Here is a 21,361-nt window from a genome sequence, read left to right as displayed (position 1 = left end):
CGGTGCAGAAGTCCGGAAAGGCGGCGCTGGGCACGAACGGCGGTGGGTGCGGCGGGCATCTTGCACCCATTAACATCCCCTTGGGCACCTTATTTGTTTGACTGACAGGTTAGTAATAGCTGTTTTTTAGCTAAATAAGCCCACAGATGACATTTATAAGCCCACATTAGGAATCGTGAAGACGCCCTGAACATCAGCATATGTTTAGCTGACAGGGGTCAAACCTGGTGACAGAATCCCTTTAAAGAAATTACTGTTTCTAGCTGCTGTGGACTGTGGACTAGCAGCTAGAAACAGTAATTTCTTTAATGTGTTATGGTATTTAGACTGAGCTCTCAGCATGCTTAGCCAGTCAGTAGTTCTCATAGTGCTGTTATGATTTATGGACAAAGCTCTCAGCATGCTTAGCCAGCCTTCTATCTGGCTGTGCTTCTTGAGAGTCACAGTCCACAGGCTCAGAAACAGCCAGATAGAAGGCTGGCTAAGCATGCTGAGAGCTGTGTCCATAAATCATAACAGCACTATGATTGCCCTCCCTTCCAACTGGATGAGTTTATCTGATACCTGCCCTGCTCCAGAAGCTCCTGCTGTCTCGCGAGCTGGTGTGGCTGAGCGCTGTGGGCCGTGTGCTGGTCGAAACTGCTGAGCAGGTTGTACACAGCGCAGCGTGCAGGAGGGATAACCGCGGGCGCACTGAGGTCATATCCGGCGGGCCGGCATTACAGGAACCGCACCAGCTGCTCTGACGTCCTCCCGCCGGATATCCTGTGACGTATATCCGGCGGCAGGACGTCAGAGCAGCTGGTGCTGTTCCTGTAATGTCGCGGCCCGCCGGATATGACCCCAATAGTGATGGGAAGTTCGGATCTTTCAGATGAATCGGTTCATGAATCGGATCTTCGGTTCACTTGCTGAGTCACTGACTCCTGAGCTGACTCGCAAGTGAACCGAAGACTCTAGGTGCCGGTGCGCATGCGCAGATGCTATCCATTCGATTCACTTGCTGCTGCTGACTCAGTCGGCTCTTCAGCTCTCTAATGAGTGAGTCAGGATCAGGAAGAGTGATTGATTATAGTGATAGTGAAGGGAAGCTGAGGCTGACGCCGGACAGGAGGAGTCAGGAGCTGTCACTGTGGTGTGCATTGTTGTCTGTTGTGCATTGTTACCCACAGTGACAACAGTCTGACACTGACAGTAGTACAACGAACCAAGTGAAGTAAAATGTGAATGCACAGGGAAAACTATGTGCTGAATTGATAACAGTATTACAGTAACACAGTCACTGGCTGATAATAAAATAGTCCCCACAGTCCCCACTTAACGGAATCCATAAAGGAGATGTGAACCCACCCTTAGTTATATAGCTACTGAATGAGATGCCTTTAACATATATATCTCCTGAGAAGCCAATTTGATCCTAAAGGGTTAATTCAACCTGTAATCTAAACTCTGTGTCATCTGTCACTTCTCTTATCTCTCTGCTCCTGTCAAAGGCGTACATATAAATCACTGGGCCCCATAGCAAGAATCTAAATTGGGCCCCCATTCCCCTTTTATAGCCCCTCCCACTACCCATTCCAGGCCTCTCTCTTTGTTCCATGAACTATGTTCGCTGCTGTTTTATAATTTATGCCATCAGGGCCGGATTGGGATTGCAAAACAGGCCTGGCACACAAACGAGGTATAATAGATACAGTGTGTACAGATGTATAGTGTATACAGCAGTGTACTGATATGTGAGGAACGTGGTATAATATATGCAGTGTGTTCAGGTATATAGTATATACAGCGGTGTACTGATATATGAGGTATAAATTACAGCTCGTACCTCACATATCAATCCAATACTGTATATACAATATACCTGTACACACCATCTATTATACCTCGTACCTAACATATCAGTACACTGCTGTATATACAATATATCTATACACACTGCATATATTATACCTTGTACCTCACATATCAGTACACTGCAATATATATTATATATCTGTACATATTGCATCTATAATATTGTTTAATATATGCAGTGTGTGTGTGTGTATATATATATATATATAGATGTGAGGCATACAAGGTATAATACTGCAGATGCAGTGTTTATAGAAATATGTGGTCAGTTATGCATTATAGTCACTGTGTGTGTGAAGTACATGAGGTTGTGGTCACTGTACCTGTCTGAAGTATTATACATGAGTGAGCAATGAGTAAAAACAGGGCATGGAAGGGGGGTAAATGATGAAAAGTGGAGGACCTCCTCTTACCAGTCTGTATGGATCAATGCAGAGCTGATTGTGAACTTCTAATACTTGCTGTTAGGGGTTGAAGGACCTGTGATGATGTCATCACAGGTCCTGGCAGATGTACCTTTCAAACCTAGGAACTACACCATTTTTGGTGCAGTTCCTTTGCTAGATTCTGCAGGACCTGTGATGTTGAAGATGATGTCATCACAGGTCCTGGCAGATGCACTGTTCTAACCTGGGAACTACACTTTACACTGTGCAGTTCCCTTACAGGACCTGTGAAGACTCCCTGTACTACTCAGATGACTCAGAGCTGCTAGTGCTTGCCTTGCCTCAGCTCTGATTGGTTGGTGGGCGGGGAGGGGAGGGGCTGGCAGAAGCAGCTTTCACTCTAGGATCATATTATGCTCCTCCCGAGTCCCTCCCTCAGGCTCCTGCTGCCAGCGTGAGGTGAGCGTCTCTGCATTGTCTGTGTGCTGTGTGACGCTGTGCTGTGTACAACAGAGGACTTTTAACCCTCCCAAAGGCCTTTTGGCTGGCAGATGGGCCTATTTTATGGTAGGGGCCTGGAGCTGCAGCTCCATCAGCCCCTACGTTAATCCGGCCCTGGGAGGAGGATTACTTTCACCTCTTCCCCTGTTAGATTCCCGTTGTGCTGTGACATCACCCTTATATGCTGTGTAAAGCATATTTTTTTTACTTGTTTTGGAACTGCTACATCCTTTCCGACTTCCGGTAATTCGGTAACATTTCAGGCACTTTCTGCTTATACCGGGGGTCTAGTAGTGTGGCCACCCAGTACAGGTCATTCTCCTTCAGCCTTTTTATACGAGGGTCCCTCAACAGGCATGACAGCATGAAAGACCCCATTTGCACAAGGTTGGATGCCGAGCTACTCATGTCCCGTTCCTCGTCCTCACTGATGTCATTTGAGGTCTGTTCTTCCCCCCAGCCACGTACAACACCACGGGTACCAGATAGGTGACAACGAGAACCTTGGCATGCCTGCTGTGGTTGGTCTTCCTCCTCCTCAAAGCCACATTCCTCCTCTGACTCCTCTTCCAGCGTTGCCGCAGGTCCAGCAAGCGATGCTGATAAGGCTGTTTCTGGTGGTGATGGTGACCACAACTCTTACTCTTCACTCTCATCTACGGCCTGATCCAGCACTCTTCGCAGGGCACGCTTCAGGAAGAAAACAAATGGGATGATGTCGCTGATGGTGCCTTCGGTGCGACTGACTAGGTTTGTCACCTCCTCAAAAGGACGCAAGAGCCTACAGGCATTGCGCATGAGCCTACAGGCATTGCGCATGAGCGTCCAGTAACATGGCAAAAAAATACCCAGCTCCGCAGAGGCTGTCCTAGCACCCCGGTCATACAAATACTCGTTGACGGCTTTTTCTTGTTGGAGCAGGCGGTCGAACATTAGGAGTGTTGAATTCCAACGTGTCGGGCTGTCGCAAATCAAGCGCCTCACTGGCATGTTGTTTCGCCGCTGAATATCTGAAAAGTGCGCCATGGCCGTGTAGGAACGCCTGAAATGGCCACACACCTTCCTGGCCTGCTTGAGGACGTCCTGTAAGCCTGGGTACTTATGCACAAAGATTCAACACCGGTGCCATGCACGGCACATGTGTCAACTTGCCCACACCACTTTGCTGATCTCCAGTTGGTGCGGAGTCAGCCACTGATCCACCTGTGCGTTCAGGGCGGACAGGAGTGCTGGTCCAGTGTGACTCTCTGCTTTCAGGCAAGTCAACCCCAAGATGGCGTGACACTGTCGTATCCGGGATGTGGAATAGCCCCTGGGGAGCTGGGGGGGGGTGCAGTTGATGTGGAGCAAGACGCAGCAGCAGAACAGGACTCAGCCGAGGAGGTTAGCGAAGAGGATGGAGTAGGAGGAGTAGAGGAGGTGGCAGCAGGCCTGCCTGCAAGTCGTGGCGGTGTCACCAACTCCTCTGCAGAGCCACGCATTCCATGCTTGGCAGCCGTCAGCAGGTTTACCCAATGCGCAGTGTACGTGATATACAGTACAGACCAAAAGTTTGAACACACCTTCTCATTCAAAGCTTTTTTTTCATGACTATGAAAATTGTAGATTCACACTGAAGGCATCAAAACTATGAATTAACACATGTGGAATTATATACATAACAAACAAGTGTGAAACAACTGAAAATATGTCATATTCTAGGTTCTTCAAAGTAGCCATCTTTTGCTTTGATTACTGCTTTGCACACTTTTGGCATTCTCTTGATGAGCTTCAAGAGGTAGTCCCCTGAAATGGTTTTCACTTCACAGGTGTGCCCTGTCAGGTTTATTAAGTGGGATTTCTTGCCTTATAAATGGGGTTGGGACCATCAGTTGCGTTGAGGAGAAGTCAGGTGGATACACCTGGACTGTTAGAATTTGTATTATGGCAAGAAAAAAGCAGCTAAGTAAAGAAAAACGAGTGGCCATCATTACTTTAAGAAATGAACCCAGTCAGTCAGCCGAAAAATTGGGAAAACTTTGAAAGTAAGGGCTATTTGACCATGAAGGAGAGTGATGGGGTGCTGCGCCAGATGACCTGGCCTCCACAGTCACCGGACCTGAACCCAATCGAGATGGTTTGGGGTGAGCTGGACCACAGAGTGAAGGCAAAAGGGCCAACAAGTGCTAAGCATCTCTGGGAACTCCTTCAAGACTGTTGGAAGACCATTTCAGGGGACTACCTCTTAAAGCTCATCAAGAGAATGCCAAGAGTGTGCAAAGCAGTAATCAAAGCAAAAGGTGGCTACTTTGAAGAACCTAGAATATGACATATTTTCAGTTGTTTCACACTTGTTTGTTATGTATATAATTCCACATGTGTTAATTCATAGTTTTGATGCCTTCATAGTCATGGAAATAAAAAAAACTCTTTGAATGAGAAGGTGTGTCCAAACTTTTGGTCTGTACTGTACCTGCCCTGACCATGCTTTGCAGACCAGGTATCAGTGGTCAGATGGACCCTTGCCCCAACACTGTGTGCCAGACATGCCATGACTTCCTTTTCCACAATAGAGTACAGGTTGGGGATTGCCTTTTGTGAAAATACATTTCGGCCGGGTACCTTCCACTGCAGTGTCCCAATAGCTACAAATTTTTTGAAGGCCTCAGACTCCACCAGCTTGTATGGTAAAAGCTGGCGGGCTAAGAGTTCCGACAAGCCAGCTGTCAGACGCCGGGCAAGGGGGTGACTCTGTGACATTGGCTTCTTACGCTCAAACATTTCCTTGACAGACACCTGACTGTGGGCAGATGAGCAGGAACTGCTGAAGGCGAGAGGTGGAGTGGCGGATGGTTGAGAGGGGGCAGGGAGGACAGCAGTAGTTACCGTGGCTGAAGATGCTGGACCAGGAGGAGGATGGTGGCTTTGAGTTTGTGTGCTGCTTGTACTCATTATGTGTTGATCCCATAGGTGTTTGTGATTTGAGATCATGTGCCTTTGCAAAGCAGTTGTACCTAGGTGGGTGTTGGACTTCCCACGACTCAGTTCTTTTGGCACAGGTTGCAAATGGCATCGCTGTTATCAGAGTCAGACACACAAAAAAAATGCGACACTGCTGAGCTTTGCAATGACGGCATTCTGGTGGTGGCAACAGCATGCGTTGATTGGCGTGCTGTCTGGCTGACCCCGGGTGCCGATACATGCTGTCTGACTGTGCCACTAGCTCCTTGCGACGACCTCCCCCTGCTTCCAACTCATCTCCTCCTCCTCTCTGTCTCCCCATCTGAACTTTCCCCCTGTTCTTCTTCTCTTCGAGCGGGCACCCACGTGACATCCAATGACACATCGTCATCAACCGCTTCACTTGTATCTGACAACTCAGCAAAGGAAGCAGCAGCGGGTACAACATCATCATCATCACACCGTACGTCCATGTGTGTAATGCTGCCTGACTGAGACATATCCCTGTTATCTACATCCTCTGGCAATAATGGTTGCGCATCACTCATTTCTTCCAACTGATGTGTAAATAACTCCTCTGACAGATCAAGTGAAGCAGCTGTGGTGCTAGTGTTGGTGGTGGCGGCAGGCGGGCGAGTGGTAACTTGAGAGGTGCCCGAAGCTGAGCTGGAGGAAGATGGTGCGTCAAGGTTCCGAGCGGAAGCTGTAGAAGATTGGGTGTCCTGTGTTAGCCAGTCAACTATGTCCTCAGAACTTTTCGAGTTCAGGGTACATGGCCTCTGAACACTGGGCATTATTCTAGGGCCAAAGGAAGTCACAGCACCACGACCACGACGGCCCCTGCGGGGTGGCCTGCCTCTGCCTGTCCTTTTTTTCCCGATTAGTTGTACTATGCGTGCAAGCTACTGTGACACCAGATATGAGTGGTGCAACTGGGCACTGGTAGTAGTTGGCACAGTACACGCTGTAGGCCTGACACACACGCTTGCAGGCAACTGCAATTGTATTACAGTCAAAAAAGTTTGGGGAGGATGTCTGGATGCATCTTGGACTACAATGTCGCTGCTGGTAATGATGTTGCCCGAGTTGTATGCCACTTTTACAGACAGACCATAAAACTCACAAAACCGAAGATGTCAGCAACAATATTAATACTGAGTATAGCTTATCTTACCCAATGGTGTTCCCATATGTTCATAATGACAGCTGGTCCAAAAGATCTAGCTGGATTCATGCTGGCTCCTGTATAATTGAGCTGATAAAACATTGGCGCATATTCAATAATGTTAGAAACTTGTTGCATTAAAAGTGAAGACAATATTTATAATAATGACAATGCTTTATAGAAAGAAAACATTTTAATATAGCGCTATAGGCGTATAATCCTTCAGTAAGCCATATGTAAGCCAATTCAGGCATGGTAGTAATGAAAATGATTGTTTCTTGATTCTTTTAGATATGTATTTACAGATATAGCAACCCTTCAATTGCAGCAAATTTTAACTTGACACTTTCAATTATTTGTGTCAATTTTGTGGCAATTTTAAGTTTGCTGCAACTGTGTAGTTCAGAAATTGTCTGGTTAAAGGGGTTGTCTCATCTTGCCATCACAAAGGTGAGATAAGACACAGTCCCGACCACCAGCTGGCCAGAAAACACGCAATGCTAGGAAAGCTTGTCCCCGTCACCACCTGACATTGGCTGCTCCCTCCCCCTGACACCAGATGTTTTCATCCGCTCACAGGGAGAAGCAGTAGTGGCAGTGCAGGAACTAGGAGCGGCGCAGGGAGCCTGGTAAGTCAATTCTGTGTGAGGGTCCCGGGCATATGGTAGACATTTTTTAGACTCGAATAAGGATTTATTTAAGGATTTCTACATCCATGCATTGTTTCTAGAGATGAGCGAATTTCTCAAAAATTCTATTCGTCCGTTTCGCCAAATTTTCTGAAAAGATTTGATTCGATCTGAATTTATTTATGGCGAATCGCGTTAAAAAACTGCTATTTCCTGGCTGTAGAGAGCCTGCATAGTTGTGTAGAACACTGTGCCTTGCAGTAACACGCATAGGGAGTCTGCTGTGGTAGTGAAACAATACTGTGAGTCAGTATAACACGCAGATGACAGGTGTTACTCTTAGAATCACTGCACACTTCACTTATTTGGGCAGTTACAGGGCCAAAACTGACCAAATAACTCAAGTGTGAACTCAGCCTTACAGGTCAATGTTAGCGTCAAGAAGAAGCGCACTCTTTTTACACCGTCGTCAGCTGATTCCTCATAGATGTCTACAGAACCTGTTCTATTAAACGCTTATACAAGTAGAGCCCCCCCGACAGAGTGGAGAGGGTGCCGGAATTAAGTTTTTGTTGACCTCACTGATTATTTTGCCCTTCCTCTGATCCGTCAGATCAATAACCCCCAAAACACAGATCCTGTCTGTGGAGCATCTGCCTTCAGTTGGTCAGCATTTGGTCAGTAATCCATCAGTATTGCTAAAGCCAAACAAAAAACAGGAGTGGATCCAAAACAGAGATGACACGTGAATGGAATATTTGCATGTCTTCTGTGTTTTGTACCCACTCCTGCTTTTGGCTACTAAATCACAATTTTGATGGGACTATGTCATACAGGCCTTACAGCTGCTACATAGACAGGATCCGTTGTGCATCTCATTTTTCCTTCCTTCTGACAGTTCAGAAGAAAATTCTAATAAATGATGATGTCAACCAGGCGAAAAAGTCAAAATAGTGGCCCTGTCATGAAATGTGGAGGGTGGGAACAGAATGAGAAGTCTACAGAGTGGCCCAGTGACATAGTGGTGAGGTGGCAGCAGCATGAGGAGACCACAGAGTGGTGATGTGGCAGCAGCATGAGAAGACAACAGAATAATGAAGTGGCAGCAGCATGAGGAGACCACAGAGTGGTGATTTTGCAGCAATTTGAGGAGACCACAGAGTGTTGAAGTAGCAGCAGAGTGATGATGTGGCAGCAGCATGAAGAGATCACAGAGTAGTGAAGTGGCAGCAGAATGAGGAGACCACAGAGTGGCACAATAGCAGAGCATGGAGGTGGCAGCAGCATGAAGAGACCACAGAGTGGCACAATGACAGAGTGTGGAGGTGGCAGCAGCAGCATGAGGAGGCCACAGACTGGCAAGGTGACATAGTATGGGGTGGCAGCAGCAGCATGAGGAGACCATAGAGTGGAACAAGGACAGAGTATGGAGGTGGCAGCAGCAGCATGATGAGACTACTAAGTGGCCCAGTGACATAGTGTTGAGGTAGCAGCAGCATGAGTAGACCACAGAGTGGTAAAGTGGCAGCACCATCAACAGAGTGGCACAATGACACAGTGTGGAGATGGTAGCAGCAGCATGAGGAGGCCACAGAGTGGCCCAGAGACAGAGTTGTGAGTTGGCGGTAGCATGAAGAGACCACAGACTGGCAAGGTGACAGTGTGGAGGGGGCAGTAGCATGAGGAGGCCACAGAGTGTCCCAGAGACAGAGTTGTGAGTTGGCAGAAGCATGAGGAGACCACAGAGTGGCAAGGTGACATAGTGTGGAGATGGCAGCAGCATGAAGAGGTCACAGAGTGGCAAGGTGACATAATGTGGAGGTAGTAGAATCATGAGGAGACCATAGAGTGGCAAGGTGACATAGTGTGGAGGTTGCAGCAGCATGAGGAGGCCACAGATTGGCAAGGTGACATAGTGTGGGGTGGCAGCAGCATCATGAGAAGACCCCAGAGTGGCCCAGTGACATCGTGTTGAGGTAGCAGCAGCAAGAGGAGACCACAGAGTGGTACAATACAGAGTGTGGAGGTAGTAGCAGCAGCATGAAGAGGCCACAGAGTGGCCCGGAGACAGAGTTATGAGATGGCAGCAGCATGAGGAGACCACTGACTAGCAAGGTGACATAGTGTGCAGGGGCAGCAGCATGAGGAGGCCACAGAGTGGCTCAGAGACAGAGCTGTGAGTTGGCAGCAGCATGAGGAGATCACAGAGTGGCAAGGTGACATAGTGTGGAGGTGGCAGCAGCATGAGGAGACCACAGACTGGAAAGGTGACATTGCGTGGAGGTGGCAGCATCATGAGGAGGCCACAGAGTGGCCCAGAGACCGAGTTGTGAGTTGGCGGCAGCATGAGGAGACCACAGAGTGGCAAGGTGGCATAGTGTGGAGGTGGCAGAAGCATGAGAAGGCCAAAGAGTGGCAAGGTGACATAGTGTGGAGGTGGCAGCAGCAGCATAAGGAGATCACAAAGTGGCCCAGAGACAGAGTTGTAAGTTGGCAACAGCATGAGAAGATCACAGAGTGGCAAGGTGACATAATGTGGAGGTGGCAGCAGCATGAGGAGGCCACAGAGTGACACAATGACAGAGTTGTGAGTTGACAGCAGCATGAGGAGACCACAGAGTGGCAAGGTGACAAAGTATAGAGATGGCAGCAGCATGAGGAGGCCACAGAATGGTGATATGGCAGCAGTATAAGACCACAGAGTTGTGAGATGGCAGCAGCATGAAGAGACCACGAAGTGGCACAATGACAGAGTGTGAAGGTGGAACCAGCAGAATGAGAAGGCCACAGAGTGGCAAGGTGACATAGTGTGGAGGTGGCTGCAGCAGCATGGGGAGACCACAGAGTGGCCCAGAGACAGAGTTGTGAGTTGGAAAACAGGATGAGGAGACCACAGAGTGGTAAGCTCACATAGTGTGGAAGCGACAGCAGCATGAGGAGACCACAGAATGGTGATATGGCAGCAGTATTAGAAGACCACAGATTGGTGAAATGGCAGCAGCATGAAGAGACCACAAAGTGGCACAATGATAGAGTGTGAAGGTGGCAGCAGCAGCATGAGGAGACCACAGAGTGGTGATTTGGCAGCAGCATAAAGAGACCATAGAGTGTTGCAATGACAGAGTGTGGAGGTGGCACCATCAGCATGAGAAGGCCACAGAGTGGCAAGGTGACATAGTGTGGAAGTTGCAGCTGCATGAGGAGGCTACAGAGTGGCACAATGACAGAGTGTGGAGGTGGCAGCAGCAGCATGAGGAGACCACAGAGTGTCCCAGAGACAGAGTTATGAGTTGGCAGCAGCATGAGGAGACCACAGAGTGGCAAGGTGACATAGTGTGAAGGTGGCAGCAGCATGAGGAGACCACAGAGTGGTGAAGAGGCAGCAGCACGAGGAGACCACAGAGTGGCACAATTACAGAGTGTGGAAGTGGCAGCAGCAGCATGAGGTGACCACAGAGTAGTCCAGAGACAGAGTTGTGAGTTGGCAGCAGCATGAGGAGACCACAGAGTGGCAAGGTAAAATAGTGTGAAGATGGTAGCAGCATGAGGAGACCACAGAGTGGTGATGTGGCAGCAGCATGAAGAGATCACAGAGTGGTGAAGTGGCAGCAGCATGAGGAGACCACAGAGTGGCACAATAGCAGAGCATGAAGGTGGCAGCAGCATGAAGAGACCACAGAGTGGCACAATGATAGAGTGTGAAGGTGGCAGTAGCAGCATGAGGAGACCACAGAGTGGTGATTTGGCAGCAGCATAAAGAGACCATAGAGTGTTGCAATGACAGAGTGTGGAGGTGGCAGCAGCAGCATGAGGAGACCACAGGGTGGCCCAGTGACATAGTTTTGAGGTAGCAGCAGCATGAGGAGATCACAAAGTGGGGATTTGGCAGCAGCATGAAGAGACCACAGAGTGTCACAATGACAGAGTGTGGAGGTGGCACCAGCAACATGAGATAGGCCACAGAGTGGCAAGGTGACATAGTGTGGAGGTGGCAGCTGCATGAAGAGGCCATAGAGTGGCACAATGACAGAGTTTCGAGGTGGCAGCAGCAGCAGCATGAGGAGACCACAGAGTGTCCCAGATACAGAGTTATGAGTTAGCAGCAACATGAAGAGACAACAGAGTGGCAAGGTGACATAGTGTGGAGGTAGCAGCAGCATGACGAGGCCACAGAGTGGAACAATGACAGTGTGGAGGTGGCAGCAGCAGCATGAGGAGAACACATAGTGGTACAATGACATAGTGTGGAGGTGGCAACAGCAGCATGAGGAGAACTGAGTGGTGAGGTGGTAGCAACATGAGGAAACCACAGAGTGACCCGGTGACAGAGTGGGGTGGTGGGTGGCAATAACAGTACCCACTGAGGATTGTGGGTGTTGGAAGGAGCACTTGGTATCAGGTGTGCAGCATCAGGTGGGTGGCAGCATCAGAATAGTAGTTGAGGCAGGTAGCCAGAAGTAACCGGTCTCTTTTGTCAAGGTTTGGGTGAGGCTGCATGGATGATCTAATCTGATGCATCAGGCATTGGTGGGTGGAAATCCTGACTGATCCACGCTTGATTCATCTTGACAAGGGTCAGTCTCTCCACATTTTGGGTGGACAGGCGAGTTCTCCTTGGGGTAACTATGGCACCCCGCCGCACTAAATACCTGCTCTGATGCCACACAATACTGGCCACGCAGGACAGCTTTTCTAGGCTGCCCAGTAGTCCAGCGGATCTTCAATGTGGGGTGGCAGGGTGCTGTCAAGTATGCCACCACCTGCTGGTTCAGGTTCTGCTCTAGGTCTAGCTGCTGCTGCTGGTGAGTAATTTCTTCACTAGGCGGGTTAAGAAAGCTGCTCATCATCGACTCTAAACTCAAACTACTACTGATGGAGCTGGTACTGCTCCTACTCCCCCACCCCGCCACAGCAGCCATGGTATTGGAACGAGAGCGCAGAGGGCTGTCACTACCCAAGCAAGTGAGCATGCAGCAGGCTATTTGCGCAAGTGACTTGGAGGGACTCCCTGCCTCCATCTCCATTTCATACTGCCACGGTGTGCCTGGGTCATCTGCCTTGTCTTCCTCATCTCCCTCATGCTCCTCCGACTGCTCCTGCTCCTCCTCTCCTGTCACTTATGTAGAAAAACCACCCATTTCAATACACATTGCTTGTGCTCCAATGTTCTCCCCCTCCTCCTCCAGTTTAGCCCCCACAGGGCTCATGTGGCTGTGAGATCTAGGCTCCACGTCTCCAGTCCCCTGACCAGCCAGATTTACAAGCATCTGTTCCATCACAAATAAATAATAGTGTGCAGGTTTCCAACCTCTCTCCCAGCTGCAGTCCCAAAGTCAGGAGTAGGTCCGTTCTCCTGTACAAATCAATATAAAAACACACAAATATAGGTCCGCGCTAACAGCTCTCAGTCTTGGTGAATATTCACATGTTGCCCCTTTGCACAGGCAGTTTTTTCCTTTCCTTTGTTACTGGCTTCCTTGGTCCCAGTACCGACCGACAACAGAAACCTTTACTCATTCAAAAGGAAAATGGACATGTACAGACCCACAAACAGATCGGCTGAAGTGCATGCAAATTTGCCTGGCCATTTTTAGGATGTCTTGCAGATGGGTGGAAGACTTCAGGAACCGCTTGACAACCAGATTGAACACGTGCGCATGGGTCAGCCCTCCTTAGTGCAGCGCAGACACCATGTTCTTCCTGTTGTCACTCACTATGGTTCCAATTTTGATTTGTCAGGGAGAAAGCCAGGATTCAATTTCTTGATAAAGGGCGCGGAGCAGTTCCTCCCCTGTGTGATTCCGTTTGCCCAGGCAAACGAGGTGTAGAACAGCGTGACACCGCCGTGCCCTGCACATGTGGTATGCTGGAGGGGCACTGAATTGTCCCTTCAGTGGAGGCTGAGGACACGGTGGTGGATGAGGAGGCGGTGGCGGACATTGTTGCAGGACCAATGGCGTGAGAACGTGGAGGCATAAGTGGTGTCATCTGGCCAAGTTGCTGGTGTGGCTGGACAGGAACCACATTCACCCAGTGGGACGTAAAGGACATGTATTGTCCCTGACCGTAGTTACAGCTCCACATGTCGGCTCTGCCGTGCACTTTGGCAGACACCGACAGGCTCAAGGAATAGCCCACCTTCTGTTCTACATATTTGTGCACGCCTGATGCTGCCTTTTTGGCAAAGAAATGACGGCTTCGGACTTTCCACCTCGGCTTGGCAGAAGCCATCATTTCTCTGAAAGGTGCTTGGAAAGGGAGGGACTGAAGTACCAGCAACTTGGCCAGGAGTTTGTTCAGCTTCTTCGCCATAGGATGACCACACACGTATTGCTGTCTCTTGGCAATCATGTCAGTGATCAACTGCTGGAGGACGAGGAGCAGGAGCATCAGGACCGGTAGATGATGGGAAGTACAGACAGCTCCCTTCGGAGGTGGTGGAGCCTTGACTGCCTGAAATCGGGTGTGTGTCACTGGGTGATGGAGTGGTTACTGCGGTAGGCTGGACCACCACATCGGAGCCACGGTTCTTCCAGGCCACTTTATGGTGACGCTGAATATGTTGATGCATGGCCGTGGCACCAAAATTGGCACCCTGACCATGCTCCACCTTCTGCCCACAGATTCGGTAAATGGCCATGTTCACCTCTTTCAACGGCTTAACAATAAACTGCCACATCGCCAAGTAGGTGATTTTACCCCCAACACACCTCACTGACTGATTGCTAAGGCTGCTGCTTTCGTGAACCGCTGCACCACTACTTTCCAGGCAGGCAGGCTCCTGCGAAGCGGGTGGTCTACTTCGGGCACGTTTGGCTCTTGATCTCCCACTGCTGCCACCCTGCTGACTCCCGGCCACGCTACTGACTTGCTGGCTCCGCCGCTGCCTCACGTGCAAGCTTCCACCTTCTTCTCCCGATAATGATGAAGCCCCTCTCCTCATCAATACTTGCCAGCCTACCAGTGGAAGCAGCGGATGTCTCCTCCAGATCTTGGCTGGGAAGTAGCTGCTGATTGTCCTCTAGTAGCTCGTCCTCACTGTATAGTGGAGCTGAGCCCACAGAATATAATACTTGTTTGGCTGAGGGAACAGAAAAGGACAGAGGCAGGTTGAGGACAGGTGAGGGCACAGGGCCTGCTCCAGGGCCATACCAGCTAAGGGTTGTGTCTGATGAACCCACCGACTCTTGGCTGGGGGTGTCTGATGTCACTTGAGATGAAGTGGATGACCGAGTCAACCATTCAAGCACCGCTGGGTTGCTGGTCAAGACATGACTGCTAGATGACATCTGGAGCTCAAGCCTCTCGAAGTGACCCCTGCTGCCACACCCCCTTACTCTGCTGCGACCTGGGCCTGCGCCAGAAACATTTAGGACTCTGCCCCTCCCCTGTGCAGGGCCTGTCACTTCTCTGTCTGACATACTGTTAGATCAAATAAATAAATAAAAAGGAAATGAATACACCCCAAATTTTGTCACTTCACCGCATAACGGCTAACAAGCGTTTTTTCCACTAATACACCACAAAAAAGGCTTTAAAACATATAACTACACCGCAGAATGGAAAATAAGACTTTTTTCCCACTAATACACCCCGATAAAGGCTTTAATTTTGTCACTTTATCGCACAACGGCAAATAAGCCCTTTTTTCCCCCACTGATACACCACAAAAAAGGCTTTAGAACATATAACTGCACCGCACAACGGCTAATAAGACGTACAAATATTTCCTAGTAATACACCCCGTTAATGGCTGTATCACACAACACTTGCACCCCAATAACAAGCAAGGTTTGCTGGAATTACAGAGGTATCATCTATTGCAAACCTAAAAGCAGCAGTATAATGGCAATTTGGATCCCCAGTCAGTACAGCAAGATGTAATAGAATTGCTCTTATTACTTAGGCTGTAACCTCCCCTTTTGGACCCTGTTCTCCTTTTATAGTGTGGAATAATTCCTCCCTCTCCTTTCCATACACTTCTAATGATTTTTCCCTGAACTTATATTCAACTAAAATAAAGTTTTAAAGTATTTTCTATCACTTCCCCTAGCGCCTGCTAACGTCTCTCCCTGCACTAAGTACACTGGAAAATGGCTGAGGATATTTTTAGGACTGTGACATCACAGGGGCTGGCTGGCTGCTGATTGGCTGCATGCACGGCATTGTGGGTGATACCTTATTCCCAGAGTTCTTTGCTCCATGTCCTAACATGTGCAGTAGCCATTTTAGGAAAAAATGTGATTCGTTACCACGAAGCGTGAGAAAATTCGGATTCGGTGAGAATTCAATTTTTCCTGAAATTAGGATTGAATTCCACTTCGTCAACTTCGATTCACTCATCTCTAATAGTTTGATATCTTTCAATAGTATTGCTTGAAGACTATTTGGAATATATGAAAACCTATTTATTGTGTAAGAATGAAAAGGCAAAAAGTGTGAATTATCTTCAATATCCATCATGACTAAAGCCATCAGATCAACAAGGCTCTCTATTATTGTATAAAATGAAAAAAATCCAATTAGTCTCAAAGACTTTACACAGGCTGACACTAGGCAATTATCGTGAACGATCTGTTGGTTTGCAAATAATTTGCTGCTCGTCAGAAGAGGTGAGAACTGCATTAAAGAGGACCTTTCACCACTCCTGACATGCCTGGTTTAATACCTTCATGCAGTTAGGGGTGTGTCTCTGCACAGACTCCCTCTATCCAATCAGTGCTGCTATCGTTAGACTGTGCAGGTACACGCCCCCAACTTGTTACCTCCCCTCTGTACCCTTACTGAAGGCTAATAGCAATTCATTCATAACTTCTAGCAGGAATAATAATGGAATAGCACATCATAGAGCCATAAGAATAAATACCCCAGAATTGTTATTACATAGGGGTTGCATGAAGCTATTAAAACAGACATGTCTGGAGTGGTGACAGGTCCTCTATAACATGCTTATAAGGGAGCTGGGATTTGTAGAAGTACAGTATGTTTTATGAATGAAGAGTAGTCATTGCCAGACTGCTTGAATAGCTAACATGTGATGTTAGGGATCCCTGAATGCATAATACACTGCAAGGGATTTTTCCTTTTTTATTGGTCAAGATACAGCATGTTATTGGAGGTCTGTGAAAGGTGAGGAATTTGGATATTTTTTATGAGCTATATAAAGATTATATTTTATATGAGGTTTTTTTATTGTGTATTTATTATAATAAATAAATGCCCCTGATTTTGGACTATTATCTAAAGTAATACATGCATTGTACTGCAGATAAGTACAGATCACAATTTTTTTGATTTTCCTACTGCCCCCATTTCCCCTACTGTCAGCACTCAAAGCTGCACTGAAGTACACTGACAAGCAAAAGGGTAATAATGCTTTTAACTTTTGACTTTCAGGTTCCATATATCACCATCCACTACAGCTTTGAGCGTGAGGCTACCATCATTTTATAGACAATCATCTTGGCTATCTTATAAATAAATTGGACTTATAACTATTTAGCATCTAATTAGTTAAGAGAAACAGCATCGATTGCGGTATCTCGGCCAAGAATCTAGCCAAACTGCCTGTGAGTGCCATGACAGTTGGAAGAATACAAATAAAGTCCGTTCATCTATTCCACAGCCAAGAGGCAAAATATCAGAGTCAACAAGTTAGTTCATCACTAGGTCTATCAGTTCTGACGCAACAAACATGGCAGTGGAGGTGGCTCGTATGCTTCTTAATAGTGAGATCACAGACATCCATGCAAGCACCATACAACGTGCATTACACATGTCTGGAGTGGTTGCCCGAAAAAAGGTGAAGAAGCCTCAACTTCAATGTTGTCATGAGAAGCGTCAGCTCGAGTTTGCAAAAAAGTACAACAGTGGACAGTAGAAAATTGGAAACGGGTGATTTGGTGCCATGAGACAAAAGTCAATAGACTGGGCTCTGATGGGTGCAAATGGGTCTGGAAGAAACAAGGGATATGGGGCTAACGAACTCGAACTGAAAAATTGAAGTTCAGTGGAGACCAGAATCGATTGTGGTCTCAGTGCTGAGCTATATGTGAGTATCCTACAAGATGACTTTCTTCATACACTCGAGTACTATAGGTATGAAACAACACAGTATTCAAGCAGAACAACGACCCGAAGCATACGTTGAGATTAGCTAAGAAATGGTTCAATGGCAATGAAGTAGAGGTGCTGGATTGGTCACACAGTCCCCAGACCTCAACCGAATCAACACTTGTGGGTAGAATTAAAGTGAGTTGACCAGTATGCATTAATATTGGGAATGTGTAGAAGAGACCTGGGAACAGATTTTAGTCGAGATATGCTTGAATCAAGAGCATGCCCAGAAGGATTTAGGCAGTATTGAACGCCAAAGGTGGATTTACAAAATACTAACAAAATAATAAAAATACAAATTTAGAGTTTTAGGAGCAAAACAATAACAATGCAGTTACATGACAAGAATCTGCATGACTAATCATATGCTAAGTAGTTGCAAGTCCAATTTATGTATGAGATAGCCAAGATTATTGTCTATAAAATTATGGTAGTCTCACCCTCAAAGCTGTACTGGATGGTGAGATATGGAGGCTAAAGGTTTAAAAGTTCAAAATATTGTTACCGTTTTGCTTGTCAGTGTATTTCCATATCTGCAGTCCAAAATTGGGGTGAAAGATTCCCTTTAATGAATTTTGTTATGGATTTTTTGTGTATTTAACTATTTTTCAGGTGAGGATTCCAAAGCCCCAGAAGAAGTATTAACAAAACTTGAGTTGGGTGGTTCCTGAGTGTGAGCCAGTACTTTTTATTGGCATGTGCTGATGTTATTTTGATCAAGTGAGTGTTTGCAATCAATATTGATGTGGATCTTTAGAACTGGAGTTAGCGATCTTGTCGTCTGAATATGAGAAACGCAAGACTGATGGGCTCATGAAGGATATGTGGGTTCTAAGTTGATAAGAGGTGCATGAGAAAGAAGGCTATTGCCCCAAGGAATGAATTCATGCCTTCTGGAGAATTCTGCAAGTGAGATGGCCTAGTTCACAGGCAAAGAGCAGTGCACACCCTTTTGTTATATTTTTTTGAGACTAAGCTGATCTGGGTGGGTGATGCAGCGCTCATAGTGCCAACTCGCTGCAAAACTATTCTGTTTAACTGTTTGGGTCCCCTCTATTAAACACCCACATGTCATAACAGAGATTGCCCATACAATAATCCTAATATATTAATGTAACAATATATTAAAACATTTATAAAGATAAATGGAAATGAATAATAAATACTACTTACAGCAAATAAATGCCCTATGGCCACAGAAAATCCAATGGCTAATGCTACAGCCCCGGTGATATCATTGCGATTTGAATCACAGCTTGCACAGATTGTAAAGAGTAGTTGGAAGGTTATTACGAGTTCAACAAGAAGTCCATGACCAGGGGAAATCATCTCATTCACCTATGGATATATTTATAAAACAACTGCAATATTAAGTAGGGACAATATATTATAAAGAAACTGTGAAGACTAGCAATTCCTAACAAAATGCATTGCAAGAAAAAAATCTTCAAGCTATGTGTGTAATATAATAAATTAATCAATATGGCAATATGAGAAAACTGCATACTGCCAAATAATGAAAGTCACTATGGACTATAAAACTAGAATTAAGAAAGAAAAAAGTGGTTGTGATAATTACTTTGGTGATGCCCAAATTGCCAGCAACTTCTGATGGGGTAACAACGTAGAGAATTCCTGCTCCTGCAATAGATCCCAAACACTGTGCAACAATGTAAAAAGCTGACTTTGCGATGCTGATCTTCCGCATGCACACCATTGCAAGAGTAACTGCTGGATTAATGTGACCTCCACTAATATGTCCAAAACATTGAACTAGGGTCGCAATGCTAAGTCCAAAGCAAAGTGATATAAGGACCAGGTCTGCTGGTTGACGATTTTCCTGTGGACTCCAGTTAATAGTTGATCCAAGACTCAAAAGGACAAATATGAACATAGCCAGAAACTCCCCAACCACTGCTTTCCAAAACGGTTGTGTCCAGACTCCTTTGCATGCCACCATGATGAATTCACACTTGCACAGAGGACCACACTTGCTGAAATAGAGAAAATGAATCTCATAAGCTTGTACCTTTAACTCATAACCTATAATTATAGGCTCATGATTTATTATGTGGACATCTTCTATAATCACTGCACATGGTGGAGACCTTTGAAATAATCTTCTTGTATGTAGCACATATCTCTTAAGCCTCTGGAAGCTGGTTAGTTACTAGACAATTTATTCCCTGCAAAATGCTCTTGGCAGTTGTGCCAGACAAATGTAGTTTGGGGGCACCATGGAAGATTTATCACATTAAAACACATGCGTTTTGTACAGTTCTTCTGATGCTTTTCCAAGTTGTGGTTAAATATAGATGAACTTTTGCTTATTAGGCCAACATCAACTCTGTTTGTAGAGGAAGTGCTTTGCAAAACTCAATATTAGACCACAGTGTAAATCAAAATGGAATTAATCCAAGCTGGTTTCATGAATAAATCTGGAAATGTTTTTATATTCATGATTAATTTACTAATTACTTTAAATGTTCATGTATTATAATGCTGACATGGGCTTTGCTTTCTCTGCCCTACCAAACATTCATCTGGACAGCAGGTTCACTGCATAGCACTGCCCTCTGTCATAAAAAAGTTAAAGTCAAAATGTCTCCATTTGACGTATACGTTACAAAAAAGGATAAAAAAAAAACACATCACTCCACATTCTTGTATCCTGCACAGTCCTGCACAGTCTGAACAGTTCTTCTTCATATTTCTCCTTATCCTGATTTTTTGGAAAGAATTTTGATTTTTCTATTAGCTGAGTGTGGACAAAAGATTGTCCACACTCAGCTTAAAGAAAAATCTAAATTCTTTCCAAAATATCAGAACAATGAATGCATTGAAGCATTCAAAAGGGGGCTATTAAAAGAACTAGAGGAAATTGGAAAGAGGAAAAATAACAATAATTTGACAGTTGGTGAGAGAAAGGCCCTAAAAGATCTAGAAACCAACCCCCTGATTGTTATAAATCCAGCGGATAAAGGGGGTGGAGTGGTAATAATGGATAAAGCGAAATATGAAGAAGAAATGTTCAGACTAGTGTCAGATGATAAAACATATAAAAAACTAAAGACTAACCCAATCTTTGAATATAAAAATAAATTAGATGGATTACTGAAGGAGGGATTTGAAAAAGGTATTCTGAACCGGAAGGAGCTGGAATACCTAACTGTACAGAACCAAGTGGTGCCCGTCATATACCACCTACCTAAGGTGCACAAAAACCCAGTAGACCCCCCAGGAAGACCGATAGTGTCAGGGATTAACTCCCTGACAAGTTATATAACTGAATACATTGACTTCTTCTTACAGGTGTATGTCTCAAAGAACCCGTCCTACCTGAAGGACACAAACAGTGTAATTGATCTGATAAAAAATTTGGGTCCCTGTAAGAATAACATCTGGATGGCCACAATAGATGTAACCTCTCTGTACACTGTCATACCCAAATTATTGGGACTAAAAGCAGTAGAGAATAGGCTAACGAGTGATCTTCAAATAACAGAAATCCAGGGCAAATTCATTCTGGATTGCCTGGAATTCTGTTTGGACCATAACTACTTTTGGTTCGACAACTCCTTCTACGTACAATGCATCGAGACGGCGATGGGGGCGAAATTCGCCCCCAGTTTCGCCAATATATTTATGGGGCACTGGGAGGAGGAGAATATTACCCCACAACTCGGAGAGGAAAATTAACTCTCTGGAAAAGATTTATCGACGATTGTTTGGTACTATGGGAGGGGGAGAGGGAGGGACTTGAGGAG

At 46.2% G+C, this 21,361-nt stretch overlaps 1 protein-coding gene across 2 annotated transcripts in view; it reads right to left on the bottom strand.

Annotated features, from left to right (window-relative positions):
- Window positions 1-21,361, bottom strand: part of AQP4 (aquaporin 4) — a 122,165-nt gene that overhangs the window by 2,461 nt on the left and 98,343 nt on the right. For both annotated transcript variants that reach the window (XM_040432634.1, XM_040432635.1), the window contains exons 2-4: window positions 19,174-19,588; window positions 18,768-18,932; window positions 6,859-6,939 (exon numbers count right to left, since the gene is read on the bottom strand). In XM_040432634.1, the coding sequence (XP_040288568.1) occupies window positions 6,859-6,939; window positions 18,768-18,932; window positions 19,174-19,588 (661 nt within the window). The remainder of the gene's footprint in view (window positions 1-6,858; window positions 6,940-18,767; window positions 18,933-19,173; window positions 19,589-21,361) is intronic.

The sequence above is a fragment of the Bufo bufo genome, chromosome 5 (assembly GCF_905171765.1).
Source record: "Bufo bufo chromosome 5, aBufBuf1.1, whole genome shotgun sequence".
NCBI lineage: Eukaryota > Metazoa > Chordata > Amphibia > Anura > Bufonidae > Bufo > Bufo bufo.
The sequence above is the reverse complement of the archived record's forward strand: the minus strand, read 5'-3'. Positions and strand labels throughout refer to the sequence as shown.